The sequence below is a fragment of the Euleptes europaea genome, chromosome 13 (genome assembly GCF_029931775.1).
Source record: "Euleptes europaea isolate rEulEur1 chromosome 13, rEulEur1.hap1, whole genome shotgun sequence".
NCBI lineage: Eukaryota > Metazoa > Chordata > Lepidosauria > Squamata > Sphaerodactylidae > Euleptes > Euleptes europaea.
The window spans coordinates 20,709,847-20,736,247 of NC_079324.1; the positions used below are offsets into that span (position 1 = coordinate 20,709,847).

The 26,401-nt window shown below is 47.2% G+C and overlaps 2 protein-coding genes across 2 annotated transcripts in view; both read right to left on the minus strand.

The window, feature by feature from the left end:
- CENPI (centromere protein I) overlaps positions 1-11,947 on the minus strand; it is a 30,100-nt gene extending 18,153 nt beyond the window's left edge. The window contains exons 1-5 of the mRNA XM_056858984.1: positions 11,734-11,947; positions 7,857-7,991; positions 7,572-7,690; positions 6,846-6,953; positions 6,097-6,145 (exon numbers count right to left, since the gene is read on the minus strand). Coding sequence (XP_056714962.1) covers positions 6,097-6,145; positions 6,846-6,953; positions 7,572-7,690; positions 7,857-7,991; positions 11,734-11,947 — 625 coding nt within the window. The remainder of the gene's footprint in view (positions 1-6,096; positions 6,146-6,845; positions 6,954-7,571; positions 7,691-7,856; positions 7,992-11,733) is intronic.
- An 8,007-nt stretch (positions 11,948-19,954) lies between these two features.
- Positions 19,955-25,986, minus strand: TMEM35A (transmembrane protein 35A). Its single transcript, XM_056859636.1, has 2 exons — positions 25,854-25,986; positions 19,955-20,459 (listed from the first exon to the last, which is right to left on the minus strand). The coding sequence occupies exons 1-2, from the start codon at positions 25,971-25,973 to the stop codon at positions 20,073-20,075; spliced, it is 507 nt and encodes a 168-aa protein (XP_056715614.1). The 5' UTR covers positions 25,974-25,986; the 3' UTR covers positions 19,955-20,072.
- Between the last annotated feature and the right edge of the window lie 415 nt (positions 25,987-26,401).

Sequence of the window (26,401 nt, forward strand, 5' to 3'; positions counted from 1 at the left end):
GTAACTTCCCATAACAATAAGTGTGAACCCCAGTGCCCCAGTGCCCTGGAGTCAATATATTCTGTAAACCCGTATAGCCCCTCACTTGCAACTTTCTACCTGTGCCTGTCTCATCTCCTGAAGGCTTCAATAAATCTATTGTTTCTGTATCAACGTCTGAGCAACTGATTTGGAGAAGCAAACTCAGAGAGGGGGATCTCTCACATTAAGTTGCAAGTCCTTGCCTCTCGGACTGCAGCTGTACCGCTTTGGACAGAATGTCAGCCGACGAGGACACCACCCCTAACCCCGATGCCCCCAAGGAACCGGACGAGCCGGAGAAGCCGGACCCGAAGGAGGAGGGAGCCAAGCCAAAGAAACCGAAGGGTAGCGCACCCGACCAAGATCGGGACGGACGTCCCCGGGGGCTTACTTATTGGCTGGACTCTCCCAAGGGCTGGTCGCTCTCGCGGACTGCGGCGAAGGATCGCCGGTTGGCCTTCCCCAGCACGGGACTCGAAGGGGACCCGGCCCGCAAAGAGGCCCTCATGGAGGAAGAACGAAAGCAGTGGCAGGAAGACCGCCGGGCTGTGCAGGAGCAGATGGAGATCATGCAACGCGTAATGGGTGAGATGGCCACGACCCTAGATGCGCTGACGTTGCAACCTCCAGCCGGTGCTCCCCCAGACGGGGCGCCGGTAGTTCCGCCCGCAACCCCTGCCCCCCCCGCCCGTCGGGACCTGAAAGTCACGTATGACGGGTCGGGAGACCAGTTGACCTTTTTTATGGTCCAAGTAGACATTTTTATGCGGGAACAAGGCCGAACCTTCGTTTCTGAGGAGTCCCGGGTGCAGTACGTGGCTTCCTTACTGCAAGGGGAGGCGGCTGCCTGGATGGTGTTGCAGTATGAACTCCGCTCGCCGGTGCTGCGAACCCTGGACGAGTTCATGGTAGCACTCCGAAACCGTTTTGAGGACCCGACTCTGGGTGAGCGGGCTAAAGCCTCCCTGATGCAACTGCGCCAAGGGACTAAGTCGGTGGCGCAGTATGCAAGTGAGTTCCAGTCACTGGCTAGCCGAATTCTGGACTGGAGTGAAGCTACCTTGGTACAATGTTTCAGGGAGGGTCTCAACCCAGACCTCCAACATTGGGCCTTCATGCAAGGGAACCCCCCGGATGTGGAAGGTTGGGTTCGCCATGCTGCTGACATCGAGAATCGCAAACAACTCCTGAACTTGTCCAAGCAACGGCTTGGGCGAGACCCCAGGCCCCGAGGTGACCGTGGCCGGGAACTCCGGCAAGGGGGTGGCGGGGGTCTCTCGGCCGCGGAACGCCGCAAGCGGTTCGAGGCCGGCGTCTGCCTGATCTGCGGGGGAAAGGGTCACTTTGCATCGCAATGCCCCTCTCGCTCAGGCCGTCCGACCCCCCCCCGCCAAACCCAGGCCGAGCCGACGAAACCGGCCGCCGACAGCCAGCCTCGCCGCAGAAGTGGACCACTGAGCCGGCGCTCCGGCGCACCCTCCGCTCTCCACGCGCGCCCCCAGGATGGGGCATCCGACTCTACGGTCCCATCGGGGTCCCGGATTACAAATACCGTCTTTGATTCGGACGGCTCCCCGGAAGCCACCACCCCGTCCCCCTCTTCCAGCGAGGAGGAAGAGTGGGAACAGCCGGCAAAAAACGCCGTCGGTCTGCTGTAGAGGGGGCTCCGCAGCAGACCGTCCCTATCGTTGTGCAAGGAGCTCCACCGATGGTAAGCGCCCAAGAGGACAATGTATTTGTGCGTGTTCATCTGTCCCTACCCAAAGGGGGTCCCCCGTTAGAGGTCCCCGCGTTGGTCGACTCGGGGTGTGCCCGCACCATGATAAATGAGGAAACTGCCAAGAAGTTGGGTGTCCGGCGCAAGCGGCTTCCGGGACCCCTCCGTTTTTCCCAAATGGACGGGAGTGACTTTAAACGGGGCCCTGTGACCCACAGAACTGCAGCCGTGATTATGTCCGTGGGGGAACATTGGGAACGGTTGTATTTCACCATCGCCCCTATTGTAACCCCTGTGGTGTTAGGGATGAACTGGTTAAGGGGACACAATCCCTCCATTGATTGGGTTAAACGGGTGCTTTCCTTCCCCGAAAACCCCTGTGGGTTGCATGACAAGGAACGGGTACTCAGAACTCCAGCCGCCGCACTGGTAGGGTCCCCCGCCCCAGTCTCTCCTCAATTACCCTCTGAGTACTCGCAGTTTACTGATGTTTTCGATGTTAGAGAGTGCGACGAACTGCCTCCCCACAGAGAAACGGACTGTGCCATCGAGATTGTAGGGGAAGGCAAACTGTCTAAGGGAAAGGTTTACCCCATGAGCCCTAGTGAAAAGACTGTATTGCGAGATTATCTGGATGTCAATCTGGCGAGGGGTTTCATACGCCCCTCCAAGGCTCCTTATTCAGCCCCAGCTTTCTTTGTAAAGAAAAAGACGGGAGATTTAAGACTGTGTATTGACTTTCGCAGACTGAACGCAGTCACCCAGTCTAATGCTTACCCCCTCCCTCTTATTCCTGACCTTCTAGCACAATTAAAGGAGGGCCGAATTTTCACCAAACTGGACTTGGTAGAAGCCTACCACCGCATTCGCATCAAAGAAGGAGACGAACCCAAAACGGCCTTTTCCAGTTGTTTTGGGATGTTTGAGTACCTGGTCATGCCGTTCGGACTTTCGGGGGCTCCGAGTGTCTTTATGCAATTAATTAATGAAGTTTTGCATGATTTACTGTTTCGGGGGGTGGTGGTATTTCTCGATGACATTCTTATTTACTCTGAGACCATGGAAGAACATGTGCGCCTAGTGCGAGAAGTGCTCCAGCGGCTGCGGGAGCACAAACTGTATGCTAAGGTGTCCAAGTGTGAATTCCACCAACCTTCTATTACATTTCTGGGGTATGTGATTTCCCACCAAGGGTTGGAAATGGACCCCGCCAAGGTCCAGGCGGTGCGGGACTGGGAAACCCCCACTACCCGCCGCCAACTTCAACAGTTTTTGGGGTTTGCCAACTTTTACCGGAATTTCATTCCCAACTTTGCCCAAGTTGCGCTTCCCCTCACTGCCCTGTTGCGTACCAAGGACAGGGGGGCTAGCGCCGCACTCCCCTCAGCCCGTCTGCAATGGTCTCCCCAGTGCCAGCAAGCTTTTGAACGTTTAAAGCTACTTTTTTCATCCGAACCCGTTTTGGCTCACCCGGATTGCACCAAGCCCTTCGTGGTGCAGGTGGATGCCTCGGATGTAGCCATGGGCGGGGCCCTATTGCAGAGGGATGAGGGGGGACGGTTGAGGCCATGCGCCTACTTCTCCAAGAAGTTTTCCCAGTCCGAAATCAACTGGGCCATTTGGGAGAAGGAGGCAGCAGCGGTCAAACATGCCCTTACCATATGGAGACACTTCTTAGAGGGGGCCGAGCTGCCGTTCGAAGTGTGCACAGATCACAAGAATCTCGAGGCTCTCAAGGGAGCTAGAAAACTCAATGCCAAACAAATTCGGTGGGCCCAATTTTTTGCAAAATTCCGGTTCACCCTCAAACATGTCCCTGGCAAAGAAAATGCCCTAGCTGATGCTTTGTCACGACTTCCCCAGTATCGCAACGATTTCGATCGCCCCGTCGACTCCCTGTTCACTCCCGAACAGCGAGGGGAAGTCCCTGGCTTGGCCGTCACCACCCGATCCCAAGCCCGCCAACCGGAGACCCCCCCTACGCTCAAAGGTATCCCGGAAGCATTCCAACAGCGACTCCGGGACGCCTCCTTACAGGAGGAGGAGCACCATCTCCTCCCCACTGGCTTGGAACGAACCAACACTTGGTGGGTGCAAGGGGGGAAACTATATGTCCCATCTTCCCTTCGCAAAGAAGTATTGGGACTTGTACATGGGGCCAGGCTAGCGGGTCATTTTGGTTTCATAAAAACGCTTCACCTGGTTCGAAGGCAATTCTGGTGGCCCGGTATGAGATCTGATGTAGAGTTGTATGTGCGCAGCTGCCCCACCTGCGCCACAGCCAAGAAACGGATGGGAAAACCCCCGGGGCTTCTCAAACCGCTTGAGAACCCCTCCCGTCCCTGGGAAGTCATCGCCATGGATTTTATCACCGACCTACCTCCAAGTCGGGGGAAAACGGTTCTCTGGGTTATCACAGACCTCTTTTCCAAACAGGTTCATTTCGTTCCATGTGCAGGTCTTCCTTCAGCCCAGGGCTTAGCTAAACTGTTCATCACGCACGTCCTCAGGCTACACTCGATCCCGAGGAAGGTCCTCTCCGACCGGGGGGTCCAGTTTGTTGCCAAATTCTGGCGGGCTTTCCTAAAGTTAATGGGAGTGGAGGAACAGGGCCTTTCTTCCGCCTATCACCCCCAAACGGATGGTCAAACGGAACGAGTAAATGCGGTAGTAGAATGTTATTTGCGTTGCTATGTAAATTTCCACCAGGACGACTGGGTCGACCTGCTGCCATTTGCCGAATATGCGTACAACAATGCGCCTCATTCCTCTACCGGCTTTAGTCCCTTCCAAGTTATATACGGGACGGATTTTGGCCCTTTCGGTTCTGCCCCCGTCTCGCCAGAGCTCCAGTCTACCCCTGATCTTCAGGAGTGGATTCAGGTGGTTAAATCCACCTGGCCATGGTTGCTCAAAAATCTGGAAAGGGCAAAAAGCAAGTACAAGGAACAAGCAGACAAACACCGGTCTCCGGGATGGGAACTCAAGGTGGGGGAGCAAGTCTATCTGTCCACCAAAAACCTCCGCTCTCTTCGCCCCTGCAAAAAACTGAGCGACCGTTATGTTGGACCTTTCCCCATTACCAGAGTAATCAACGAGGTTACCGTGGAACTGAGTCTCCCTAAGACTCTCAAGGGGGTTCATCCAGTCTTCCATATAAGCCTCCTCAAACCTTATGTAGCAGCTCCCCAGTTCCACCCCCCTCCCGCTCATGAGATTCCTACCGTAGTAGGAGGGGATACCCATTTGGAAATATCCAAGGTTTTAGATTCCAAATGGAAGAAAGGGAAACTGTTTTACTTTGTTCGCTGGAAAAACCTTGGCTCCGCTCATGACGAATGGGTGGCCGCACCCCACATGGCAGCTCCTCGCTTGGTCCGAGAATTCCACCTCGCTTATCCCGATAAGCCTCGTCCTCTCGGAGGGGGGCCTTAAGGGGGGCAGAATGTGAGGGTCTCTGTCTTTGTGTCTCTGCTTTCCATCACCTGCGGTGTTATCAGTGAACTCGTAAAAGCAGTTCACACCTTCTGGTCTCAGGCGCCAGGCCTGATGGCCCATGTATCTTCCCCCCCGCTGTTCTTCCTGCCAGTACTCCCTCAGGCCGGTGCGGCCTTGGAAGTGTGATAGCCGCACCAGACTTCCTGGGATCCGTCTGATGTTTTGTATTATGCCAAGCTTGTAACTTCCCATAACAATAAGTGTGAACCCCAGTGCCCCAGTGCCCTGGAGTCAATATATTCTGTAAACCCGTATAGCCCCTCACTTGCAACTTTCTACCTGTGCCTGTCTCATCTCCTGAAGGCTTCAATAAATCTATTGTTTCTGTATCAACGTCTGAGCAACTGATTTGGAGAAGCAAACTCAGAGAGGGGGATCTCTCACACTGTGCTTTGTAGAACAGGTATGACAGTCAGAGAGGTCCTCCTGTGGCAGGGGATTTCAAGCTGCCTAATTTAAATAAGCTGTACTGTCCAAGGAGTAAACTGCTTCTGAGACACCCTCCTTTGACAGAGCATGAACACACTGCCACCACCTTTCCCCACATCTATTTCTCTCCCTGCCCCTTGTCTCCTGTGCTGCTTTTAAGCTGTCACTTGGTGAACAGCTGGTCTTACAATATAAAGCGCTGTGTGCATTGACAGAGCCACACATATCAAGGACAAATGCACCACTTCTGGGCAACCGAATGGACCTTTTGAAGGTAATCCAAGTCAACCAAATGGGTCCATAAATAACCACTAGCTTAATCAAACGATTAGTTCCTTCGACAGAAAGCTGATGGAGGAAGTAAAGAAACCCAAGATCATCCCTTTTATAAGCACGTAACGTGCCATGTGAATCCAGGAAAGATTTCTTACCATTCTTTTTTCTAGTCAGCAAATACAACACATGACAAGCAAAGGGAAACTGCAAACAATAAAAACATTAACAAAGTATTAATACAAAGAATGAGTTTAGCAAATGTAGTACTCCCCACCCCATACCATAAAGGTGTACTTTAATTCAGTTGTTCAGTTTGGGTTTTTAAAAACTGATTTATTAAAAGACAAATACATTTCCTGCAAAGATCTTACAGGGGTTTGAAAAACACATGGCCAGATTTCATCCTTATAATTCCAGATTATTATTTTTAAAGTCCATTGCTCAAGAAATGTGTCTGTTAAATTATTATGACATAAATATTGTTTATAATGTTAGCCTAAATAAATTATCTTTCACACCTTGTACAACTACTGTGAGACAATGGGAAATTGTGTACATTTCCAATAAGCATATCTATACCTCCTATAATTTATAAATTCAACATCATTTTCAAAGGCCGTACCCTGAACCAAATTCATAAGGTAACTTAATGACTTTGGGTCCTAGGGGTGGATTTCATATCCTATAATTTAGCACAATCATTTAAATACTTAATTTCTGGACATCTACTCACTCCCAGAAAACAGATTGCATTTTCAAGTTGGTCATCTCTGCATATTTGGATTGTAATCTTATACATAAATGATATAATGGAACTATTTAAGACCATCAAGACAGATACTACACCACTTATCAGAGTGCAGAAATTCTTTCAAAAACCACATACTGTCCATTTGTATCTTACCAGTTTCTCATCTTGTAGGAAGGTGAAGAAGAATCCATAGAGGGCATTAACCTGTTCCTTTTGATCAATGAAGTCAAACATTGCAATTAGCCATTTTAAAAAGAGCACCTATGGGTAGGGGCAAAAAAACAGCAGAGACAATACAATTAATCAGTTACAGATTGCAAACCCATGGCCAAATACATGTCTGTCTGACCAGGCTAGTGACCAGTCTGGGAGTCACTAGGTATTGAAGGCCACCTTGTCCAGTAGAAGAAGGGACCTTTGCTCTCAAACATCTAGACTGTGCTGAGACACTGTCTCTTGTGCAAAGAGGGAGAAGTGCAGAACACTAGGCCTGATGAATGAATAAACTCCACCTTGGATTATAGGTTGAGTGATACTGAGAACTGCAGAAGCAGGGACAAGTTGATGGACTGCAGCATAGAAGCAAGGAGGTGGACAGGGTTCAGCAGACAGCTGAGGGAGAAGAAGGGCCATGGCTCAGTGGCAGAGCATCTGCTTGGCATGCAGAAGGTCCCAGGTTCAGTCCCCAGCATCTCCAGTTAAAGGGACTAGGCAAGTAGGTGATGTGAAAGACCTCTACCTGAGACCATGGAGAGACGCTGTCGGTCTGAGTAGACAATACTGACTTTGATGGACCAAGGGTCTGATTTAGTATAAGGCAGCTTCGTGTGGCTATCCACAGTATCACTGCTAAAAGACAAGGTATCACCAACATGTTACCTGGGTGGCACGAGAACATTTGTCGACACAGAGCCAAGACACAGCTGAAATGACAGAATCTTCCATTATCGCTGATGTGGGAACCAAGTTCTTCAACAGTCGTGTGTTTACCACTTCAGCTGGAAAACATCAAGGCATGATGCTTAAAGCTCCAGAATCACCCTCACTACTGCTCATCTATCACAAGCTAATAAGGGCTTGGTAGGGACTTGTCAATGCCAATGTTCAAGCACTTTTCAATGCCAAAAGGTGGGAGAAAGATGAGATCAACAAACTATTATTTACCAAACTTGCCACTCAGAGCTATGTTCAACAATATGTCAAGTTCTTCTGGTGCCAAGCCTCTCTCTTGGGCAATCTTTTCCACAGTCTCCAAGTGTTTCTGCAGAACTTCATTTTTTGGAGGAATGCGATCTTTAGCTAGAAAGAAGTCAAGATATGCAGGGATTAAAATACACTTTAATAACCATCTTCACGAACAGTCTCTCGGAGCACATGCATGATGGCTCGCTTTACCTGCATTCTTCCAGTGTTTTCCAGTGTGTACCTGCAGCTTCTGATATAAAAATATCCCCCCACAAACCAGCCAGTCCATCAGCAAAGCAGCCATCCCAAGGTTCCATGGCATCTGTACTCATCCCCATTTCAGTCACCTTTTGTTCCTTATTATTTGTTTCAGGCATGTAGGTATGAATAATGTTTCCTTGGGAATGCAAAGGTTCACCAGAACTAGATCGTGCCACTCAAAAACACTATATAAAAAGATATTTGGAGAGCCAGCATGGTGTAGTGGTTAAGAGTGGTGGTTAAGAGTGAGCGGTGAACTCTGCTCTGGAGAACCAGGTTTGATTCCCCACTCCTCCACATGAGCGGCAGAGGCTAATCTGGTGAACTGGATTTTTTTCCACACTCTTACACATGGAGCCAGCTGGGTGACCTTGGGCAAGTCACAGCTTTTAGAGCTCTTTCAGCCCCACCTATCTCACAGGGTGTCTGTTGTGGGGAGGGGAAGGTGATTGTAAGCCAGTTTGATTCTTTCTTAAGTGGTAGAAAAAGTCGGCATATAAAAATCAACTCCTTGGCAAATTTCTGGTAATTTATTCAAACTTTTTCACAGTACTTTAAAGACATGCTTGTCTTGCTCTGTTTTTGGGGTGAATTTTGTTCTTCGCTATTGGATTTAACAGTTTAAATATTTGTAATAGGGCATAATATATAGCTAAAATATACTGGACCAAGGCTGCTTTGTAAGTAGCACTGCCTGCCTGACTACTCTCTATCTGTGCAACTTGCAAATGCTTCATCACATAAGGAACTACATCTCTCTCTTAATTAGGGCAACTTTACACGGTCAGCTTCCTTGTATAATATGCATCTTAGAGAAGTGGGTTGTATGAAGCAAGAGAAGGCTACAGAAAGACAGCTGGGAATGAAAAGGTTCACCAGAGATAGATCATCCACACAAAAACACTATATAAAATGATATTTGGAGTAGACAGCTTATTTCCTGGGCAAGAGTACTTCAGTGGATTAGATCTGATTGCTACAGTGTCCCGCAGAAAAACTAAAAGATGTGCAACAACATAGGTGCCATTAGCTGGGTATGAGCTGTATAAAAGGATTGTGCCAAAAAGCAACCTTTCAACTCTGTTTGAAAACTCAGCCATAAATATATTCAGCATTTGCAAAACACCCATCAATTGGAGAAGCAGGAAACAGACAGATTATATTGCAAGGACTTCTGAGGGGAGGATCTGATGTGTAAATTTCCCATGAAGTTCGTGGTGCAAAAGGCCAGACCGACCACTGAGTTTGGCCCCCATTGCAATGCTGTACAGCACTTTATATAATTTATTTATTTAAAACATTTTTATGCTGCCTTTCCACCCAATCAAAATTTACAAGGTGGCGAATATAAAAACATTTAAACAATTAAAATACAGTTAAGATAAAATTCAACTAAAACACATGAACAAACAACACTAGGAGGGCCAATAACCATTATTGGGGGAATAACATATGAAACAGAAAAGTCTTCACCTGCTGGTGAAAGACACCATTAAGAGGGAGAGAGACTAATCTCCCTGGGGAAGGAGTTCCAAAGTTTTGGTGACACAATCAAGAAGGCTCTTTCTTGGGTTGCCATCCATCTAGCTTCAGATGGTGGGGGAAACCAAAGCAGGGTCTCCGAGTAGGAATGGAGTGAGCGAACAGGTTTGTAAGGGAGAAAGTAGTCCTTAAGGTATGTCGGTCCCAGGCCTTACAAGGCTTTCAAGGCTCCCTTATGAGTCAGTGGGTGCCCCTGTCTGTACAGCCCTATCCTATGTTGTGTTCTCTGTCATGCCAAAGAATAAAGGAACATTAAGAAGTTATTGTCGAAGGCTTTCACGGTCAGAGTTCATTGGTTCTTGTAGGTTATCCGGGCTGTGTAACCGTGGTCTTGGAATTTTCTTTCCTGACGTTTCGCCAGCAACTGTGGCAGGCATCTTCAGAGTAGTAACACTGAAGGACAGTGTCTCTCAGTGTCAAGGGTGTAGGAAGAGTAATATATAGTCAGAAAGGGGTTGGGTTTGAGCTGAGTATTGTCCTGCAAAAGTATTGTCCTGTAAGTATCAAGATAATGTGCTAATGAGGGTATGGTATGTTAATATGGAACCATTGTATCCTGAAGTGATCTGTTAATGTGTGTAATCCAAAACTAATCTGTATGGCTATTGTTGAATGTTGTCTTTGTCTGGAGGTTTTTCAGGGCAGGAAGCCAAGCCTTATTCATTCTTAAACTCTCCTCTTTTCTGTTAAAGTTGTGCTGATGTTTATGAATTTCAATGGCTTCTCTGTGCAATCTGACAAAATAGTTGGTAGAATTGTCCAGTCTTTCAGTGTCTTGGAATAAGACCCTGTGTCCTGTTTGTGTCAGTCCATGTTCAGCCACTGCTGATTTCTCAGGTTGGCCAAGTCTGCAGTATCTTTCATGTTCTTTTATCCTTGTTTGTATGCTGCGTTTTGTGGTCCCGATGTAAAGTTTACATCGGGATGTAAAGTTTACATCGGGACCACAAAACGCAGCATACAAACAAGGATAAAAGAACATGAAAGATACTGCAGACTTGGCCAACCTGAGAAATCAGCAGTGGCTGAACATGGACTGACACAAACAGGACACAGGGTCTTATTCCAAGAGACTGAAAGACTGGACAATTCTACCAACTATTTTGTCAGATTGCACAGAGAAGCCATTGAAATTCATAAACATCAGCACAACTTTAACAGAAAAGAGGAGAGTTTAAGAATGAATAAGGCTTGGCTTCCTGCCCTGAAAAACCTCCAGACAAAGACAACATTCAACAATAGCCATACAGATTAGTTTTGGATTACACACATTAACAGATCACTTCAGGATACAATGGTTCCATATTAACATACCATACCCTCATTAGCACATTATCTTGATACTTACAGGACAATACTTTTGCAGGACAATACTCAGCTCAAACCCAACCCCTTTCTGACTATATATTACTCTTCCTACACCCTTGACACTGAGAGACACTGTCCTTCAGTGTTACTACTCTGAAGATGCCTGCCACAGTTGCTGGCGAAACGTCAGGAAAGAAAATTCCAAGACCACGGTTACACAGCCCGGATAACCTACAAGAATTAAGAAGTTATTTTGAATAGAGATGCAGACAAAGAAATTATTCACTTAGTGTCTTTGGTAAGGTAAGAGGGTGTATGTTCACAAAAACTACAAATAACCCTAAGTTCAGAGGTATTGTTAATAAATAAAGACTAGTCTTTAAAAGAGGGAAACAGAGAGAATGGGAATGAACTTCCAAGGAGCAAATAAAAATGAATGCCCCAGTCAAATTCCAGTCATCTAGTTCACATTTGACTAACTGAGGCAAATCATGGTTGAGGCTGCGCATTTTAAACACACATCCCACTGCAAACAGTACTGTGAAGTACAGTCCAAAAGGAGAGGTGTAATATTTTAATAAATTAATAATATAATACCACTACCTAGCACATTTGCAAACACATCAAATTTCCATTCAAAGCTCCTAGATCTAGCAGGCAATAAACATTATAGATCTTGTTTATAAATGTGGATCCCCTTTAGCCTGAGTGGGACATGAGTGCTTTACCCTATTTCTGGTCTTACCTTCCTTTAAATAGCTCAGAGCTTCCTCAAGCGGATCTTGCCTGTGATCAACATCTTCAGTGGCAGTTTGCTCTTCATCCCGGCTAGGTTTCCACCCATTTTTGTGACCAGTCGCCTGCACGGCATTTGCTTTCCATGCAGAAAGATCAGTTTGTTTGCGACAACTATGTGTCAAAGCTTGCTTGGGAGTCTTGGCAGTGACGCCTCTCTTCATCCCGTCTGATTCCAAACAAAGGGCAAGTCTAGTTATTCTCATAAGGCAGTGTTTCCCTTCTCACCAGTAAATCAAAGACTGGTTTCCAAAAGGACAGCTAAAAGCATCTGTAAGAGGAAAAAAATTTTTTGAGCAATTTGACAAATCCAATGATTTAGCAATACCATAACGCAGAACTCAAAGACAATAACAGAGTCACTGTATTATGGCACAGAGATTAAAAGAGATGGACAGCACAGGGAAATCCATGTTCAAATCCCTGCTTGCCATGAAACTCACCAAATGACCTTGGGCTAGTCATTTTCTTCCAGCCCAACCTAACTCGCAGAGTTGCTGCGAGGATAAAAGGAAGAGGAAAGAAGAAGAAAAGTTGGTTTTAATATACGCTGACTTTCTCTACCACTTAAGGGAGACTCAAACCGGCTTACAATCACCTTCCCTTCCCCTCCCCACAACAGACACCCTATGAGGTAGGTGGGTCTGAGAGAGAGTGACTAGCCCAAGGTCACCCAGCTAGCTTCGCGTGTAGGAATTGGGAAACAAATCCAGTTCACCAGATTAGCCTCCGCCGCTCATGTGGAGGAGTGGGGAATCAAACCCGGTTCTCCAGACTCCACCACTCCAAACCACTGCTCTTAACCACTACACCACGCTGGCTCACATATACCACCCTGAGCACCTTAGAAAGCTGGATTTAAAAAAGTAATAAATAGGACACCACCACCAATATTTTATAATTTTACTTGTAATTTAATTGCTTAAATGCTTTAATGTTTTTTGTTTGCTGTCTCCTTGTGGATCCTGGGCCTGTGAAAAGATGGCATGGAAGTGTTTTGAACTTAAATTTCCTACAGGAAAGTAAAAAAAAAACATCCCCCCCCCAAGTCGGGTACGTGTGAAACCTGAAGGATGGAGAAGGTGTTGTCTATCAGTCCAGAGAAAGGTACCATACGCAAGTTGCATCTGTACAAGTCGCTAACCCGTGAGATTGGTGATCTCCTCAGGAGATCAGGGCATCAGCTTTTCGGCCGGGGCTTTTGCTTTCCCTCAGGTCACACCTCGCCTTAAGGCGACACCCAACCTTGGGCTAGTCACAGTTCTCTCCGAACTCTCTCAGCCCCACCTACCTCACAAGCTATCTGTTGTGGGGAGGGGAAGGCGACTGTAAGCCGCTTTGGGACTCCTTAAAGGTAGAGAAAAGCGGGGTATAAAAACCCAACTTTTCTTCCTCGCCCTCACTAGCTTTTCCTTTCAACGCAGGCTGCCTTTTTCTCCCTCCCATTATCATTATTGAAAGCGTTTAAAACCCTCCCACCAACCTTCGGCTCCCCCTAGCCAGCAACAACAACAACGAAATAATAACAGTCCCTGTTATTATCGTTATTGACAGACCTACCTTTCTTTTCTCGCTATCAAAACAATCCTCCTCCAGCTCTCCTAACCGCTCTCAATTTCAAAATTTCTCGCGCGCAGGCGCAATGTTAAAAGCAGTCGCCAGAGCGGGGCGAAAGGGCCCTTGATTGGCTGGATCCTCTTGTCTCTAGCGTCACTGATTCAGGCTGCGCACGCGCAGAAATCTTACACCCCCGTCGCTTCGAAGCTAATGTAATGGGGCGCCGGTACTAGAAGTGGGCGGGGTTGTTACTATGGAGTCGTTCGGGTATAAGGCCGTAGCGGAAGGGGAGTCGAGCATGCGCACAGCGGGTAGGAGAAAGGGCCGGGGAGGGGGGAGAGGGTCCTTTCTCTCCGTCAGAGCAACGTCATTCATCAAAAGGCAAAATGTTAACATTATTGCATTATTAATAGAAATAATCACAAATGTGAATCACTCATAACCCACAGTGCATTTTTAAAGTCATTTATTTATTTATTTTTCAAATTTGTAGCCCGCCCTCATCCCCAGCAAGCCAGGTTCAGGGCGGGTAACAACCGCTAAAATACATAAAATCCTCAATATCATTGAAGCAGCAACAACCTCAAACTTCTCTGTGTGTGTGTTAAGTGCCGTCAAGTCGCTTCCGACTCATGGCGACCCTATGAATGAAAGTCCTCCAAAATGTCCTGTCTTTGACAGCCTTGCTCAGATCTTGCAAATTGAAGGCTGTGGCTTCCTTGATTGAGTCAGTCCATCTCTTGTTGGGTCTTCCTCTTTTCCTGCTGCCCTCAACTTTTCCTAGCATGACTGTCTTTTCCAGTGATTCTTGTCGTCTCATGACGTGACCAAAGTACAACAGCCTCAGTTTAGTCATTTTAGTTTCTAGGGTCAGTTCAGGCTTGATTTGATCTATAACCCACTGATTTGTTTTTTTGGCAGTCCATGGAATCTGTAACACTCTCCTCCAACACCACATTTCAAAGGAATCTATTTTCTTCCTATCAGCTTTCTTCACTGTCCAGCTTTCACACCCATACATAGTAATAGGGAATACGATGGCATGAATTAATCTAGTCTTGGTGGCCAGTGACACATCCTTACACTTCAAAATATTTTCTAGCTCCTTCATGGCTGCCCTTCCCAGTCTCAGTCTCCTTCTGATTTCTCAAACTTCTAAAACCTCAAAAACATCAGTAAAACATAATACAATCATAAAATAGGCGCCTTTCCTTCTTCCTTTATACCTGACAGCGATAACTCAAAACTGTCGAGGCTTTTGAGTGGTGCTTTATGGCTAAGGATGTAATACTGTGTATTTTTACATGGGAGTAAATCCTATTGCACACGGTGGGGCTTATCCTCCCCCCTCCAGGAGAGGCAATTTTCCTAGGACTGCACAGAAACAGATCTGAAGGAGGTCCCGAGTTAGCAATCTTGCCTCAGCCTTCAAGTATAGCCTCAGTCATACACACAACCAGCAACACACACCCTTTACATTAGTGCCATAACAATAGTGCTGTGCTTTACAGGCTGGTAGCAGCAAAAGCAACAAAAAACCTTTCAGCATCTTGAAAGCAAAATGCATTTATTGTGGCTTAAGCCATAACAAGCTACTTCGCAGGCCTGTTGTATGAATTATGAGATAATGAATTGTAAAGTGCTTTGGCCATGGTAAAATGAGCCAGCATGGTGTAGTGGTTAAGAGTGGTGGTTTGGAGAAGTGGACTCTGATCCGGAGAACCGGGTTTGCTTCCTCACTCCTCCACATGTGGCGGACACTAATCTGGTGAACTGGATTTGTTTCCCCACTCATACACACGAAGCCAGCTACGTGACCTTGAGCTAGTCACAGCTCTCTTAGAGCTCTCTCAGCCCCACCTACCTCACAGGGTGTCTGTTGTGGAGAGGGGAAGAGAAGGTGGTTGTAAGCCGGATTGAGTCTTCCTTAAATGGTAGAGAAAGTCAGCATATAAAAACTAATTCTTCTTCATTATTATATTGAGAAATATTTTTAAACCTTGCAGTGACAAGATGTTTGATAGAAACCGTTTTGTTCTTGGAGTCAGGTTCAGTGTTTTTTTCAGCCCATATACGCTCTTGTACTGGTTCCTCGGGAGTTTTGTAGCGGCACAAGTGGTTTTCGATTGGTTTTGTGACCCTGGTTTGAGTGATAACCAGTCGTCTGTACATGCACTGAGTCCCTTCAGTACACTGGACAGCAGTTAATCTAGCCGCGCTTCTGGAGAACTGTGCAATTCAGAACTTGGTCTGATGCCCAGACCTTCTATCTTAACGGAACTCTGACTGACAAGGAATTCCTGCATGATGAAGAAATGAAGCTGCCTTATATTAAATCAGAGCTTTGGTTCATTAAAATCACTACTGGCTCCTCATACTGGCAGCAGCTCTCCAGGGTCTCAGGGGAAGGTCTTTCACATCACCTACCCCCTCATCCTTTCAAGTGGAGGTGCCAGGGATTGAATCTGGGACTTTTTGCAGTGCCAGGCAGATGCTCTACCACTGAGCTCTGGCCCTTTCCCACATGTTGGCTCAGGAACCCCTGTATATTGAAGAGGGGTGTTCACAGAAGGCCCATAGCCAAGGATAAACTAAGACCGTGGTTCTCAACCTTTTTTTGTTCCATTCCCCCCTTTCACCATTGTTCTGAATAGAATTCCCCCTTCCCAAAATAGTCATAAACTTTATTGACTGTCGCAGATTAAATTGAAAACAAACTAGAATTTGACAGATTGTACATAATCTACAGGACATCACACTTTGCTGAATAGTGGTCCCAATTCCCTCCCCCCGATCCCTAAAGTTCCCCCTGGGTGGAATTTCCCCCTTGTTGAGAACCCATGAACTAAGAGCATATCCCCCTTATCAAAGTGTATCCCAGTGGAACGTGCTGTTGATCTCTCCCACCACCCATACACACATCTTCCTTTGTTAATCTGCTGAACACATGAAATTGTCTAACCCCATTGGTCCATATTTTTGGTTATGACAAGATGCGGCCCTTCTGGAGTTCAGGCAGAGAATGGTCTCTGGAGTTCTCTGGAAATGTCTGAAATCCATTGGACTAGATCAGAAGGTTGGAGCCTTTGATATAGGAGTTTTGGGTGCACAATAAGAGCCTCTTCATTTTCAGGAGCACACTGAAGGGGTTTTTTTAAGCACTCAACATGTAAATGTGAAGTACAGCAAGGAGACATTTTGAATACATTAGTATCACACAATTTCACTCATCAGAGAACTAGGACTGGAAGCAGCTCTGTCTCATACTACTAGAATGCAGGGTCATCTGCTGAAGCTGGAGGGTGAGAGATTCAAAACAGATAAAAGGAAGTATTTCTTCACATAACGCATAGTTAAATTGTGGAAGTCCCTGCCCCAGGATGTGGTGATGGCTGTCAACTTGGAAGGCTTTAAGAGGGGAGTAGTTATTTTCATGGAGGAGAGGGCTATACATGGCTACTAGTGAAAATGGAGACTAGTCATGATGCATATCTATTCTCTCCAGGATCAGAGGAGCATGCCCATTATATTAGGTGCTTTGGAACTCAGGCAGGACAACGCTGCCACAGTTGTCTTGTTTGTGGGCTTCCTAGAGGCACCTGGTTGGCCACTGTGTGAACAGACTGCTGGACTTGATGGACCTTGGTCTGATCCAGCATGGCTTTTGTTATGTTCTTAAGTGTACCCAGTAGAACACTGAGTTGTATAATGTCTGAAATGGCCCTTATGTACGTTGCCGATGAAACAGCGACAGATCCACTATACTCTTCTTAGGATTACACTGTTAGGCTCATTCAGTTGTATCCAACCAGCTTTTGTGGTCCCCTTAAGCCATCAAAAGACTGTGCTGTGGGATCATGAGACCAGCATTTACAAATACCATGTGTGACGGGAGCAGTAGTAAGGAGGTGCATTGGGTAGGATTAACTGAAAGAACTGGCAGGACCAACCCATTGTGCATAGAAACTCATACTTTTCCTTTCCAGAAGTGAAAGAAAATATAAGTTCTCGAATATTCTTGTCTGTGTGACCTCAAGAAGTTTGCTACTCCACAGCTCCACATAAATTACTATTGTTCACAGAGCCTCTTCTACCATTTTGATACACAGTCTTAAGCATTATACTCTAGATGTTTTCCAGCACACTGTACTCACCTTTATTTGGAAACTTGTACTTGGGCCTTGCCCTGACCTGGATGGTCCAGGCTAGCCTGATCTTGTAAGATCTCGGAAGCTAAGCAGGGTCAGCCTTGATTAGTCTTTGGATGGGAGACCACCATGGAAGTCCAGTGTGTTGGCACAGAGGCAGGCAATGGCAAACCACCTCTGAATGTCTCTTGCCTTGAAAACCCTACAGGATCACCATAAGTCGGCTACAACTTGATGGCACTTTCCACCCCCATTTGGGCCTGAGCCAGTTAGTTATTATGGATAACATCTGGATCTAGATAACATCTTAGCCAGAATTCACTTCAACCGTGGTGGCTTAAGGGACCAAACTATGGTTTGATGCTATATGAACAAATCCCCATGCTGTCAGGCTCCCCTTTTACCCTCTCCTTGTGTGCTCAAGGTCTGCCTTGACTTTCAGTCTAAAAGCCAGACTATAAACAAAGCAAATAAGTAAATAGTTAGTAGACACTATTTTAGTGCAAGCCCTAGTTGTCCATTACCGGTATATCTGAACTGGCAAACTATGGTTTCTATTTACCCTCCAGAACAGGATCATAAAACAGTTTCAAAACATGGTTTGAAATTCCAGTATGAAGGATTTCATACAGTATAAACTCTACCTTGCCAGCTCAGATGAAATGACAAACAAGAGACCCAGTGTGGCATCATGGTTGGAGTGTCAGACTAGGAGCTGGGAGACCCAGGTTCAAATCCCCACTCTGCCCTGGAAACTTGGTGGGATACCTTGGGCCAGTCACACACTCTCAGCCTAATCTACCTCACAGGATTGTTCTTGTAAAGATAAAATGGCAGAGGGGAAAATGTTGTAAGCCATTTTGAAAAAGAAGAAGAGTTGGTTTTTATATGCCAACTTTCTTTACCTTTTAAGGAGAATCAAACCAGCTTACAATCCCCTTCCCTTCCTCTCCCCACAACAGTCACCCTGTGAAGTAGGTAAAGCTGAAAGAGTTCGAAGAGAACTGTGACTAGCCCCAGGTCACCCAGCTGGCCTCATGTGTAGGAGTGAGGAAACCTACCCAGTTCATCAGATTAGAGTCCGCCTGTCATGTGGAGGAGTGGAGAATCAAACCCGGTTCACCAGATTAGAGTCCACCGCTCATGCGGAGGAGTGAGGAAACCAACCTGGTTCACCAGACTAGAGTCTGCCACTCATGCGGAGGAGTGGGGAATCAAACTCAGTTCTCCAGATGAGAGTCCACCTCTCTTAACCACTACACCAGGCTGGGTTTCCACTGGGGAGGAAAGCAAGGTATAAATAGCTAGATAAATGAGTTTGTGCAACAGAAATCACTGAGTGAAAGAAGGAGAAGGAGGAGAGGGAGCTGGCAACTGCTGGAGTCTTCACGTTGTACTAGGCCTTTGAACCGTCTTGGAGAATTCACAGTCCAGGTTTGAGGAGCTCCTCTCCTGGATCACTTTCTCTGTCATCCACGGATAAACAAACATGTCAATGACAGCAAACGGGACTTCGTAGACAGAATAACAGAACGTTTCACAAATATGACCCGCACCGTGACTCATACAACCCAACAATCTATAAGGCAGCTTTTCCTCCAAATTTCCAAAAGTTTATTGTTATAAATTAAAAAAGAGGGAGGGAGGGAGGATGTCGACCAGACAATACCAAGAAAGGCAAGACATTAAAAAAAGAAAAGAAAACATCCCCCCCCCCCCCGTGACTGTTTCCCCCTCTGCTTCTGTTCCCCTTCCAAGTGCAGCACTAAGAGAACTGAAGCAGCTTCTGAACAGGGACTTCATTCTGCTCAAGCTCATCAGATTGACAAGTGCAGTGGGAAAAGGAGGTTGTCCTTCGCTTCAAGCCCTCACCCACCTGGCCACGGTAGCCTGTCGCTCTTTCAAGTCTCAGCAACTGCATGGCAGAAAAACCCTTTTATTTGTAGGCAGGCAATTGAGCGGTCTCTGATCTTTTTGGCAGCAGCACAGACAGGTGTTTGGGGTAATCAACAGGGTTTATTATGGGGAGTACAGCATTTAGGGGGTGGGGAAATCTCTTGCTGAGAGAGGTGGGTGGGACACACCGCTTGGCTCATTGTGAAGCAGGACAGAAAGTTCGTTTGGGGGGGGGGGGAGAGTTCATCCCTCTAGCGCTAGATGCTTGGCAAAGAGGAGAGGAGGATCGGAGAAGTGAGCAAACCACAGGATTCAGGCCCCTGCACTCCTTTTTGCCCTTGAAGAATACAAGCTGACGCAGAGGTGGCACAGCTTAAGCAGTTTAGCCATCTGCCTCACGCACACGTACACACACACGCTCAACACAAGAAACACTGATTCTCTGGATTCAGATAGTTAAACCATGTCTACATGTGTAGGGGGGTACAGGAGAGAGCAGCTCTAGAGGGTTGGTGTGTAGAACCCAAGTTCCTGGTTAGCCTGCAAACTAAGTGTTCCCCCCCACCCCCATGCTCCAAATTGCAACCCTTTACAAAACCAAGAAAAAGAAAAGAAATGCCAATCTTTTTTTAGGTGTTTGGGGGAGAGAGAGCTGCTGGGAGGGTCCGTGTCCCTCGGAGGGCCCCCACTAGGACACCTTGATTTTGCCCTTCTCTGGAGCCGCCTCTGCAAGAAGGGGCTGCTCCTCGCCGTTCACCGAGAGGGTCCTCTTCTCCGGCAGCGGCTCCTCCGGCTGGCGGGCGATCAGCAGGCGGCAGGTCAGCAGGATTCCAAAGACCAGGGCGTGGGCGTAGCGTTTTAGAGGGTCGCCCACCAGCTGGTGGAAGAAGAGCACAGCCAGGACCAGCAGCAGCAGCACAAAGTTGGCCACGTCCTTGGGGCGCCCAGGAACCAGCGTCATGACGATGCCGCTGGCCACCTCCAGGGTGCCGATGCTCTTGCGGAGCATGATGGAGCTGACCCCCATCTTCTTCAGCATGGGCAGGGCACGGACGTAGCTCTTGTAGGCTCGTTTCTGCAATGAGAACAGCAACAGGAAAGGAAAGGTTGAAGGAGCTGGGTATGTTTAGTCTGAAGAGGAGAAGACTGAGAGGTGATATGATAACCATCTTCAAGTACTTGAAGAGCTGTCATATAGAGGATGGTGCCGAGTTGTTTTCTGTTGCCCCATAAGGTCGGACCAGAACCAACGGGTTGAAATTAAATCAAAAGAGTTTCCGTTAGGAAGAATTTTCTAACAGTTAGAGCAGTTCCTCAGTGGAATGGACTTCCTTGGGAGGTGGTAAGTGTTCCTTCCCTGGAGGTTTTTAAGCAGAGGCTAGATGGCCATCTGTCAGCATTGCTGATTCTGTGACCTTAGGCAGATCATGAGAGGGAGGGCATCTTGGCCATCTTCTGGGCATGGAGTAGGGGTCACTGGTGGTGTGTGTGGGAGGTAGTTGTGAATTTCCTGCAGGGTCCAGGGGGTTGGACTAGATGATCCTGGTGGTCCCTTCCAACTCTATGATTCTATGAACAGGAGGGCGTTCAGTGTCAGCAGGCGTCTGAGACCTAGTGCATTTCACACTCGAGTACCGCATGCCCTTGAAGGACGTGCTATGCTGGAAGTCAGTTTTGTTCATATTGAAATAAAATCACCTGGGTGGAGAGGAGCTATCAGTAACAGAGGTGATGTTGGGGAGGGGCTATGGCTCAGTGGTAGAGCATCTGCTTGGCATGCAGAAGGGCCCAGGTTCAATCCCCGGTATCTCCAGTTAAAGGGACTAGGCAAGTAGATGATGTGAAAGACCTCTGCATGAGACCCTGGAGAGCCACTGCCAGTCTGAGTAGACAATACTGACTTTGATGGACCAGGGATCTGATTCAGTATAAGGCAGCTTCATATGTTCATATGTTCTCCCACCTCGGATGCTATTTCCCACCATAAGGTTGAAAGGTCATCAGGTATACCATATACCGATACAGGGACTGTCATCACAGATTCGGCTGCTCCGCAACAGTCAGCCCTAGGGTATCCAACTCTGGGTTGGGAAATACCTGGAGATTTGGGGGATGGAGCCTGAGGAGGGTGGGGTTTGGGGAGGGGAGGCACCTTAACAATGTCATACACTCCACCCTCCAAAGCAGCCATTTTCTCCAAGGGAACTGATCTCTACTGTCTGTAAATCAGTTGTAATAGAGGGAGATCTCCAGGCCCCATCTGGAGGTTGGCAACCCTAGCCAGCCCCATGAACCCATGAATTCTGCCTTATGCTGGCCTCTTCCACACAGCAATGGGGCTCTTGTTGCTTCTGTGAACGAAGAGACATTTGCAGTGATAACAGGATATTCACGTGGTGGGTTTCCCTTTCTTTTGCCCCAGCCCCCAGTACCTGCCATTTCCCCTGTCAACAGAGGTCTTCTCCCCATTAATTTGTAACTGACATACCTTATAGTTACATGCTAATTGCCAATTAAGAACTCCTTCCCCCAAAAGCCCTCCTGCTTTAAGGGGGTGGTGACCACTGGGGGACTGGGGCAACAAAAATAGCACCATTGTTGGTTGGACCAGGGAAGATCTGCATTTTCCCATCCACACGGCCTCCACCCTGGCCTTACTGTAGTCTTTCCAAAAACACTGTGTAGTAAAGCGGATTTAGGAAAGATTGCAGCAAAGCTGGGGGAAAGTTGGAAGGTGCCTGAATGCAGCACATGCTTTGCAAAAAGCAGGGGAAGAAATGCTTCCCATTAACAGCCAAGGCAGACCAAACCATAGGTTGCCCAACAGACTTGGACCAATTTGTCCTGTCCCTTTAACAGAGGCTTAATGTATGGAAACGGGGCAACTGAAGCTTTTCACGGGCGGGCGTGGCAGTAAATAGCACCACTTGGTACATAACATCCCATTAAGCTTCTATTAATAGATGGGTTTTTTCCCCCTCCAGGCAGCTGGCAACTCTACCAAAACAGTGGTGTGGAAGTGACCACTGAGTCGCACCCTTCATCTATCAAGATCAGTACTGTCTCCTCTGATTGGTAGTGGCTGTCCAGGATCCTAGGTCCCTGACTATCTGATCCTTTTTTAAAAAGTGGAGATGCCAGGGATTGAACCTGGGATTTTCTGCACACAAAGCAGATTCTCTACTTCTGAGTTCCAGCCCACCTTGTCTTCTGATTGCTAAAATCACTGAATGCTGAGGAGCTACTAAGAAGTGTTCTGAATATTTAGGGAAATATTTGCTACAGTTTTTAAAACCCCACTCTTCCAATAAGGATCTCAGGTTGGCATATCTGGTCTCTCCTCATTTTGCCCTTGCAACAGCCTGTGAGGTAAGCTGAGCTAAATTGAAGAGACAGTAACTGGCCCCAGGTCACCCACAGTTCCATCATAAGTAGAGTCACACCCTTCTAACTCCATTAAACCCAATTAGCTTAGAAAGGTGTGACTGTACTTAGGATGGCACCACAGGTGAAGTTAATGGCTGGACAGGGGAAATTAAACCCGTGTTAGTCTTATTCCTAGACATTCTAACCATTACACTGTACTGCTCTCATTCTATAAATACTAAATCTGCAATCTCCTGAAATTACTTCTGAACACACAGATATAGGACTGAGTTGTGTTCTTATTAGAGTTATCCATCTATTTCGCATTTTAGTGGTAAATGCAATAGCACTAACAGATCATCAACAAAGTATTTGAACACAACTGTGACTTCCATTGTTCATTGGAATCCTTGGTTATTTTACCAAAAGCACACATCAGCTCTCCTGTTAAGGAACACAACATATACTCATTCTGTTTCTCATGTGTACAGGGTTGCCAACTGCCTGAAGAAAAAGTGTCCTGTCCCTTTAAGAGAGACTCATTAGGCTGTTATTTACCAGGCAAGCCTCTTTTAAAGGGACAGGACATTTTTCTCCAGACTTGCTAGCAAATCTAAGTGGTGGTGGACTGGCTTTGCTCCTTCTGCTTTGCAAAGTTTGTTTTGCCTTTCTTGATGAACTGCATCCCATTACTCTCAGCAGCAAATATTTAAAAAGTTGTCAGCAGCAAGTATTTAAAAAAGTTGTCAGCCTTCTGATGCCCAGGAAGCCATGCCCTTTGATTAGAAGTCCTGCCTGCTAGTTCCAGACATGAGGAGGACAGACTAGTTGTGCATCTTGCTGGACAGTCTGCTAATGGGTAGGGATGGCAAATTATTCCAATGAAAAAAAGCAATTTGGGGGTTGGAAGAAATACCAAGAGAGGAGTGGAGTAAAAGGAAAGAGAACAAAGCAAAATAAAGTTTATGTTACATGAATTAAGTTATTGAACGTATCTGCAAAGGGTCATTTAGAAGTAACTGAAAGCTGAGGGATGAAAGCTATGGTCCACTTTTTTGAGATAGTAATTTATTGTTACTGCCATTGGCCAGCATTTTTTTGCGATATTATTGAAACCAAAATCAAAGAGAAGCCCAACGGCACTTTTAAGACTAATAAGATTTCAGCATAAGCTTTCACAAGTCAGAGCCACATGTATGAACTAGCAGATATATTTATAGTTAATGTTACAAGCAACAGACAAGTGGGAGTGGAGAGATGTTGTAAAGAGAGGCCAGTTTGAAACAACAACCAATTTGAGAGAAATCAGTCCATCCAGAGTGGACGAGGACCACTCCCGACTATAGATAGCCAGGCAAATTAGGATAAACAAAAATCTAATCTAATCAAGGTAGATGCAGCATTCCCCTCTGGAATGTTTATTGAAACCAGACTTCTAGAATGCTGTAGAATAAGGCCATGAACAAGAGTGGGCTTGTTTCAAAAACACTACATCTTTAAAAAACGAGAACACAGGAAAATACCAAACCGTGGCATCCCAGAGAATCACCCCTGCTAGTAATAGAGCCCTGACCTGGATGGCCAGGCTAGCCTGATCTCGTCAGATCTCAGAAGCTAAGCAGGGTCAGCCCTGGTTAGTATTTGGATGGGAGACCACCAAGGAATACCAGGGTTGCTGTGCAGAGGAAGGCACTGGCAAACCACCTCTGTTAGTCTCTTGCCATGAAAACCCCAAAAAAGGGGTTGCCATAAGTCGGCTGTGACTTGACGGCACTTTACACACACACACACAGTAACACTGAGGCACATTGAAATAAAACTACAGTGGCAACAGAAAAGGGGCTTTGCTAGATGAGGATGTTAAAACCAGCCGAGGCTCTTTCGGTCAGCTGCGCTTTCTCTTTACACCTCCCAACCAGGCCTCCCGGCAGGCAGCTTACCAATGAACAGAACTACTACAATTCATTCATCTGCCATCCAAGGCTGCGGCGAGGAGAGTATATCAGGAGTAATACAGAACGTGCTGGAAACGTCCAGCCAGGGTTTAGCCTCAAACAACAATCCCCGCAAATCCAGAAAGAAAACCCTCAAATGGCCGAGGGGCTGTTGGGTTCCAGTTGCCCACGGAGCTCACCAGCAGATCTTGTGGGGCCAGGGCAGGAAAAGGTGCAAAACACCACGGCTACTGGGAGAGAGACTGCAGTTCCTCAGCCAGGAATCCCTGGCTGCCAGAGAGAATCCAAAGGTGTCATTTTTCCAGAATCTTCTCCGGCGGGGGCAGAGTACATATTACCCAATAGGGCCGGAGACATTTTTAGTGCTCCAAATGACCCTTTCCATAAAGATAATTAAATAATTAACAATAATTGGCTAATAGTATCTCCAAATTGGCTATCTGAGTCGGTCCACTTCGGAGAACCTGACACTGCTGGCCCTGCCCTCGGAAGGAGAGCCACCCTACATCATCTTTGAGGCATGCCTTTGGGGTCCTTGCTCCCCAATTGCGGAAAGAATGGAAGATATGGGGATCCTTGCTGTGGCCGGGGACATCTCGTCTAAAGCAAGGATTTCTTATGCTTGTGCACAGCTCTCTCCATCTCGTATTTTTCTCCTTCTTCCCTTCTTTTGCTTTCAATCATTGTGGTGGTGGGGGGGAGAGGCGATAGGGGGGAATAGAAAACCAGAGGGGTTTAACCATTGACGGACAGCAAAGAGGAGCTTAGCAGCAAGGGGGTGAGATTTGGGCTTCCCTGCCAACCCAAGATGCTGTCCGTGGTACCCACTCCCCCACGCCAGCCTTGGCACATGCACCGCTGCCGTCTCCGGCCTGGGCTGGTGCGGCTTGCGGAGAGAGACGCATCATGGAAGGTTTTGCATTGGATTTGTCACTCTATAGATGCACATTTCCCCCTCTGAATTCTCAAAACTCTGCATGGCGGCTTATTGTTGAGTTTGGAGGCTATGGATGGGGGGAAAGTGCATCTAAAGAGTGGCAAATCCAATGCAAAACCTTCCATGAATAAATGGCCGCAGGCAGCCCCGGGGAACGCCAAGTTCCAGCTCCAGCTGCCAAGATGTCTCCCACCCCGGCTGAGCCACTCACCATTTCGTTGTAAGCATCTTTGCTGAGCCGAGGGGTCAGTTTGATGGTCCCCATGAAGACAAAGAAGAGCCCCAGGGCGACCGAGAGGGCCACGATGGTGATTGTCCTGGGAGAGGCCATGGGGGTCACCGGGCTGCTCTGGCACCTGGGCTGGGCCGGCAGCGGTCAGTCACCATGGAAGGGGATCAGCAGAGGGAGGCTGCAGAAGCAGAGAAGATGTCAGAGCTGGAGCCTGCCTCCCCTGCTCCGCAGCAGCTGGGTCCTAACGTCCTTCTGGCTCACTGACAGTGAGATGCTAGCTGCAGAAGAGCAGAGGGAGAGAGAGAGAGGTTACAGAGGGAAAGGGAGGATTGATGGGGGGAGGGGACTCTTCCCAAAATTCATTTCTGCCCTTGACCTCAAGAGGAAAATTGTACAACCGTTATGCACACACATACACTGTCGCGCACACACTAAATAAAACAGAGGTTCAGTGGCACCTTAACGACTAACATTTGTTCCCAGTAGAAAAGAGTAGAGTCCAGCAGCACCTGAAAGACTAGCAACAT